This window comes from Panicum virgatum, chromosome 7K, assembly GCF_016808335.1.
Source record: "Panicum virgatum strain AP13 chromosome 7K, P.virgatum_v5, whole genome shotgun sequence".
Classification (NCBI taxonomy): Eukaryota; Viridiplantae; Streptophyta; class Magnoliopsida; order Poales; family Poaceae; genus Panicum; species Panicum virgatum.
The window spans coordinates 45,390,388-45,397,755 of NC_053142.1; the positions used below are offsets into that span (position 1 = coordinate 45,390,388).

Below are 7,368 nucleotides of genomic sequence, written 5' to 3' on the forward strand. Positions count from 1 at the left end.
GTACATGGGCTGGTGTTTCTACTCAAACAAAACTACCCATCGGAATACCTGATCATCATAAACAGATTTGCTCGCAATATAATACTACAAGGTTGTCAGATGCCGGCATGCCGCTCGATAGCCAGCACCCAGGATGCTGTGCACCGAGACCGCATCACGGGCATATTCTGAGTTGAGCCGCACATTTGACGGCAGCATCACTTGCCAATTGCCAGAGCACCAAACTCTGCTGTTTTTTTTAAAAAAATAAATAAATCAAACTCGCTGTTTCTTACCTACAGGGAAGGATCGCTTGCCACCCCACTTCATATACTACATTTACACACCAGTCACCTGTCAGTAGGCCACAGAGGCAATCAGGCACAGAAGGGAAACCCGAAAGGGAGCGAGAAATTCACAGGAACACAACAGCTGGACAAGGCAACGTCTTTGAACCACTGAATATGGATTGAATGAATCTGGTCAATATATACACAAGGATTGAACTACAAAGCTTGTCCCATCTGAACAGAGCAACACTGCTCGTTTACACATCAGAGCAGCTTGTCTAACGGGCATTCTGCTTTCCAGGTTCATTCATTCTGATGTGGTGAATGGCCACCATATAATGTTTCTAATGGTTGCAGCACAGGTTCCTCTGTAGGCGGGTGATGGCCGAGCTTCGGGCTGTGGTCCCGCCAAGCTGCGCAGCCATGCGAACCATCTATCATCCGGCTGCTAGGGCCTGCCGATCCGAACTAATGGAGCCACTACATGCTGGATGCTGATATATACAGGTGTGGTCGACACTGTGTAATGCTTTGATAATCATGAAGCGCCTACTGCCATTTCCGATGGTTTTTCTTGCGCCTCGTCCTTGCCCAACAGTGCAGGCGTGACTGAAACAACACCGATCAGGAATAGCAGCGCTATTGACTGGGTGTCATAAAGGTCACTCAGCGAAGTTAACTCTCCAAGAGCAATTCCAGCCTGAATGCATGACAGTGGGGGAAAAGGGAGGAGAATTGGTATTAGCACCACCAAAAAAAAACCACAATGCAGGGCAACAGGCAGACAAGCATCGCATCTTAAGATTTTTTTTAAGAAAAACTTACCCTCACAGTCACGTAAGCAGCTGGGATGAGGCCAATGAGAGTTCCCAGTAGGAATGTATGATAGGGGACATCTACTATGGGTGAAGCTAAGTTGATGAAGGTATTTGGCAATGTTGGGGTGACCCTGAGAAAAAGCATGTAATTCAACAGCTTCTCTCGTCTTTTAGCAACCTGAAATGGAACATAATTTACTTCTCAGTAAAGAACTCCAGAGTCTGAGGATCTTAAATCAGAGAGCATAAATGATGCACAGAGTTATTCAGAATAAATATTTAAGTATAGCAGAACAATGATGTAGGGTGAGACCTACAGCAAATAATGTTTCCTCTGAGATTACCTGCTTCTGGAAGAAACTGAGCTTATCTGGCCACAGTGAGAACACCAGTGGCTTCCCAATCATCTTCGAGAGGAAATAGCATGAAGAAGCACCAGCAGTGGCAGCAAAGACCACCAGGGCCACGCCCCGGAGTTGCCCAAATAGAGCACCCGCAAGCAGTGACATGAATATTGTCCCTGGGATCATGAAGGTCTGCATGAAGATGTACACAGCGCAATAACCTACCAACACCTGTAGGGTGTAGTCACTAGTATAGTTCTCAAGATAGCCACTGCAAAGAAACAACTGATGGTTAGAAAATGAAGGGCATTTCCATTTCAGTAGTAGCATTTACTATGCAGTATGCAGACAACTGAACTTGCAATTCAGCAATTAAAAACCAAAGGACATTTGACATTTCCATTTCAGTAGTTGCAAGAGACAAACAAGAAGGCAATGTGCATATCATTATTCATTAATATGAGAAAGAAATAGCTGACGTGTCCAGACAGATCAGATCCTTGTGCCACTATCCAATACATAGCTCAAGGCACACGGGACACGCTAAGACCAAGTCCAAAGCATGTGGCCATTTTAGCTGGAACGAAAGTGACATGGTAATTAAAGTGGCATGATTACGTTACCTTTTCAAAAAGTTAATCCAGGGAAATGCAGATTTGAATCGCATAACCAGGTTATAATTCAAGTTGATCGGTTGCCAGATCTAAAATCGTTCAACTAACAGCACAAACATTAAGCAGCATTTGTAGATTGCACGCCTTATTATTGCGAAATACAATCTTCCTAATTTGAAGGGAAGTTTATATTGGTCTAGAACACAAACAATTCATCCGTTAGCAGGTCCGAATGAATGAAATCAGCAGCGCAAGTAGCTAATTCACCAGATCCATGCTGTACTTCTTATCAAATTGGAAATGAGAGTGCCCACCAAACTAACGATGAGATCCATTCCAAATCATGAGAAACCCACTGACTAATTCCACAAACTACCACCAACCAAATGCTCCATTCCCACAAATGTCAGGCCGCAAAAAGCATGTCATAATTTAGTATTGGAATCGCACAAAAAAAACTATCAGTTGATCCACCAGGACAGATTTGCCTTAAAAAATGAATGTTAATAGAGTTGTGCCGATCTTTCAAAACAATAGAATTGTGTCTTACGAACTAATAGGACAGAGACAATTTGCGTGCACAGATCCACTAATGACCATAGAAAACCTTGAATGAAATTCCCCAGGAAAAAAAAGATGGAAGCTTTCATGAACAAAACTGACAGGACACCTTTTTTTTTTTTGAAACGAACCAGGCAGGAGAGCTGCCGATTATATTAAAAAGAAGAAACAACATCCAGACTGGACAAAACAACAACGACAAAGAAACCGACCAGTTGGATTTCGACACGGCCACTCCAACTCCACTCGAACTCTACTCAACAAACAACCGATTGGATTGGGACATCAACGCAGCCGCACCACTCCACTTGACGAGACTAGAAACAACCATAAACAACAAAGACCGAAAAGTAGCACCCAAGACTAACCAGGAGGCAAAGTAAGCCCCGCCACAACATCCCAGAAGTCTTTACTTTTTAGATTCGCTAAAGACTTGAGAAGGTCTGGTGGCAACTCCTTGAGTATGTCTGCACAATCTTGAATGGCATCCTCGTTAAGCTTCCCATCATTCGCAATGATCCCCAAGTCTTTTAACGCCTTGCGCTGGGCGAGGCGAACACTTCGACGAACTGACGATTTGTCATAGTGCTTGCACCTACGTCTTGCTGTTGATGTCGCCAACAGTGTCACTATTGATGGGGGTTCTGTACGAGTGCAAGCAAGCTCCTCAAACTTCATAGCAGTAACATCTGTCATGGAAGTTGTGTCCATTGAAATGTTATGCACCTGTACGGGCACTTCCACCTTGATCTCAACTGTAGGCTGGGTGCAATCATCCGCATCAAGGAGGAGGACAATGGGGTCCTCAATCGCCGTACCCACATCCGAGGTTGTTTCCTCATCATCAGATGCATCTTCCACCACCACAACATCCTCAATAGAGGTGCCACCTTGTATGGACATTTGCTCTACAGGAAGGTCCAACGGAACCACCTCATGCTTCTCACATTCCAAAGGGATCGTGGCCAAAGGCATTGTCCCGACAGCGAGATTGGAAATTCCTTCTGCCGGCTCATGAAATGGGAGAGTCGTGGTATCTGTTGTTGTTGATTGAAACTCAGGAGCTTGAACTTGCAAAGTGGGAGTTGTTGTGTGTTCCAGAACCATCTCATTGGCGATGGGAATTCCAAAATCCTTAGAGGGTGAGTGTCCCACATCTCCAGTAGTGGTCACCTCCAACCCATTGGCATCCAAAAGCACACGAGTGGCTCGGTTCTCTATGGACACCGACTTCTCATCTGGCATGGAGTCTCGTGTAGACATGCAAGCAGCCGCAAATGAATTGAAGAAGGATGGAGTTGGAGATCGATGAACCGGGGAGCAAGGACCAAACAGACCAACCAAGTCAGCAGCATGAGGGTCTTCACTAGATGGCTCCACACGTTCCAAGTAGTTAGCCACCCGCGCTAGCCACAATTTGATGGTAGAGGCCTCAACCTTGAGTGGACTCAGTACTTCCTCGAGTCGAGATGTGAGGAACTCTTTGAGGTCTGAACGAAGCGACTCCATCACAGGCCCAAATATGGATGGAAGATCCGAGGTGGGCAAACCAGCATGACAACGACAGCCGCATTTAATACATGGGTTGGCATCCATGCCGCACCTAGCATGGGGATTAGTTGAAGCTGGTAGCTGATCATGATGCCCACCTGATGGTGATGCAGCAACGACATCCGCCCAGCTTCGAGCTTGTTGTGGATTGTGAGGTTGGACATCAGGGGTGCGAGAGCATGGGGCGACCGAGGGAGACCGGAGGCGGCAATGTCGCTCCCGATGTCTAGGGCGACGACAGCGGATGCAACGAAAAGCATCTTGGCAGGAGTTAACTTGATGATCGCGGGCAAGACAGCGATAGCATCTGCCACGAGCCCACGCTTTGAAAGCAATGATACGCTCTGCCGGTGACTTGGACTGTAGTGACGGCGGCGGCGGCGGCACACGGCGGGAGGATGAGTCGTCGGAAGAGCGGCCTTCCGTTTGGGACCCCGTAGGGTCACAGGTTGAAGGGGGCAGCATGACCATGCCTTACATGCCGGCCGGGGAAGACGACGGAGGCAGCGGCAAGAAGGAATCACCGGCGCATAGGCCGGCCGACAGCTGTACGACGCGGGACAGGAACACCTGCAGCTGGCGTCGCGGAGGATGGTGGTGGTGGCGACGCAGAGATGGGGCAGCGGCACCAGTGTCCCTCGCCGTTGCCTCCTGCTGCCGAACCACCCGGCGAGCCTCTTGCGAGGCTACGGCGCCGTCACTGCACTCACATTGCGACCAAGAGGGGCCAGGAGGGGAAGGTTGGGGCAGCGTAACAGTCGGCGCCGGCGCCGGAGCAGACGTCTATGGCAGCAGGGAGGCGTTCCCTGATATCCCAGCCCGCGCGACGAGAGGAACTCCTGGTGGGATGAATGGAGAGAGCGCGTGGAGGAGAGCTCGGATCCACAGCCGGCTGGGCTGGAGGCGGCCGGAGCTGGGAGATCAGGTGCGGCGGCGCCGGAGCGAGTCGCCGTGGGAGCAGAGCATGGGGTGCGGCTCAGGCCCTCCTTGGATTGAGATTATAGATTTCTTACTGACAGGACACCTACCGCAACAAGAAATGAAGAGCGTGTGGGTCGGGGCACGAGAAACGTACGTGAGGATTTGGAGTTCCTCGAGGTTGCGCGGCAACTTGAGGAAGCTGTAGTCGGAGTCCGGCATGGAAAGGTAGACTCCGGCGAGCCCGGCGGCGAAGGCGGCGGCGACCCCGGCACCAAGCGCGGCCTCCCACACCGGGAACCTCTCCTCCCTCCCCATCCCTTCCTCCTCTTTCCCCTTCCAAAAAACCGGGGAAACCGGGCGAGGAGGACAGAGGCAAGGGACGGAATTCGAGAGGAGGAAGAAGAAGGGAGTTTTCCTCGGCGGAGTTTTAATACCGGAGAAACGAGGGAGGAGAGAGATGGGGGAGCTGGAATAGAATATTCTCTCTCTTGTTTATTTAGTCCTTCCTCAATAAATTTTTGCTGCCCATCTCGTGTTGCTTGCTTGGCGTTGGCGTGAAGATAAACAAAACATGCTTTTGGTCAGGCCCGTATTCAGTTCCAAAATTCAAAATTCCAAGAAAAATTTTCGCCACCTGCATGAAGACTTAAATCTAGACGAAATAAAAAACGCATTGCGACTGCTGTCTGTAAATGGCGAGATGAATCTAATGAATATAATTAGGCTGTAATCAGACGCTAAATTGCTACAGTAATGCTAAAGTAAACAATCTCTAATGACAGATTAATTAGGCTCATTAGATTCGTCTCGCGATTTACAGACGAGTTCTGTAATTATTTTTTTATTAGTCTATATTTAGTACTTCAAATGTAGAAAGATGACTTTTCAAAATTTTTACAACACTAAACCAAACGGGCCCAGGTTTCGTTGGGCCTGTAGCATTTCGGGACTCCGGATTTCGGCCAATTTGATACACGGTTGCTTGCTCAGGCTTATCCTGCTTGCGTAATTTTAGCAAAACACCAGCTGGTTCGCATTTTTTTTAAGAAAATACTACCTTTTATATCGTGTGCTTTTCAGAAGGTGTCCGTAAAAATATGATAGAAATGTTGTTGATGTGGACATCGCCTGTTCAAAACAGCAAGCACGTTGGTTTCGATCCACGTTTTTAGGCCTCCTTTAATTTTTTAAGTAACTGTCACTCAAATGTTCGGATGACAACTTAAGGCTCTAGATGAATTTATTAAGTATAAGTAATGTATAATTAGTGGATGATTATTGTAACAATTAGTAATCAAATTATGGACTAATTAGGCTTAATACGTCTCGTGATTAAGTCATGACTTATGAAATTAATTTTGTAATAAATTTATATTTAGTGTTTCTAATTAATGTCTAAACATGCAATATGACAGAATTTAATTTAAACTGAAAAATCAAACCTAGCCTTATTCGGCCGAATCGAACAGAAATGGCGATTTGGGCTCTGGCCTCTGGTGAGGAAGCAAGGTGTGCCCGCTAGCTCGTTTCCAATTCATCGGCGACCCCGACCTCGACTGGCACCGCCGGGGCCGAGAGGTCGGCGCCTTTGTGGCCGCCGCTCGGGCAGTGGGCACGCTACCATGCGGCTCCCCTCGTGCTGGGACTAGTTGCAACCTCCGGCGATGAGTGAAGGGATTATTTTGGGGAAATGGCCAGCGGTTAGTTCAGCGCAAAGACCACACTACATGGAGGAGCTACGACGACGACGAATAAACGCGACCTCCTCCCTGTGTCTCGTCGCCGTTTGACCCGCCGGCCTCCTTCCGGCCCATGTGTTCGTTTACAGGTACCCACCACTCCACCAGGCCATGACCACCTCTCTCTCCCCACTCATGGCGCACCACCACGAGGCTAACCGCTAACTGCCACTGCCCTGTTCAGTCGTAGAGAACTAGGGTGTGTTTAGTTCCACCCCATAAACACAAAAAACCGTAAATGCATTAAAGTGAAAATGAATCTTATTAATTTGAAGTACTAAATGAAGTCTATTTATAAAACTTTTTGCATGGATAGGCTGTAAATCGCGAGACGAATCTAATGAGCCTACTTAATCCATGATTTGCAACAGTGATACTACAGTAACCATCTGCTAATTATTGATTAATTAGCATCATTAGATTCGTCTCGCGATTTACAACTCATCTGTGCAAAAAATTTGTGAATAGACTTCATTTAGTGCTTCAAATTGGAAAGATTCGAAACGCAAATTTTTTTGTGTTTACACCGTACCGAACTAAACACACAGCCC

The 7,368-nt window shown here is 47.5% G+C and overlaps 1 protein-coding gene across 2 annotated transcripts; it reads right to left on the reverse strand.

The window, feature by feature from the left end:
* Positions 1-417: 417 nt before the first annotated feature.
* On the reverse strand, positions 418-5,519 carry LOC120641620 (uncharacterized membrane protein At4g09580-like). 2 transcript variants are annotated; one of them, XM_039917809.1, is made up of 4 exons: positions 5,233-5,519; positions 1,432-1,702; positions 1,095-1,265; positions 418-969 (listed from the first exon to the last, which is right to left on the reverse strand). In XM_039917809.1, the coding sequence occupies exons 1-4, from the start codon at positions 5,391-5,393 to the stop codon at positions 808-810; spliced, it is 765 nt and encodes a 254-aa protein (XP_039773743.1). In that variant the 5' UTR covers positions 5,394-5,519; the 3' UTR covers positions 418-807. The 2 variants fall into 2 exon arrangements, with proteins under 2 accessions (XP_039773743.1, XP_039773742.1); XM_039917808.1 differs by lacking the exons at positions 418-969; positions 1,095-1,265; positions 5,233-5,519 and adding an exon at positions 2,975-5,226 and having other exon boundaries at positions 1,470-1,702.
* Positions 5,520-7,368: the final 1,849 nt, after the last annotated feature.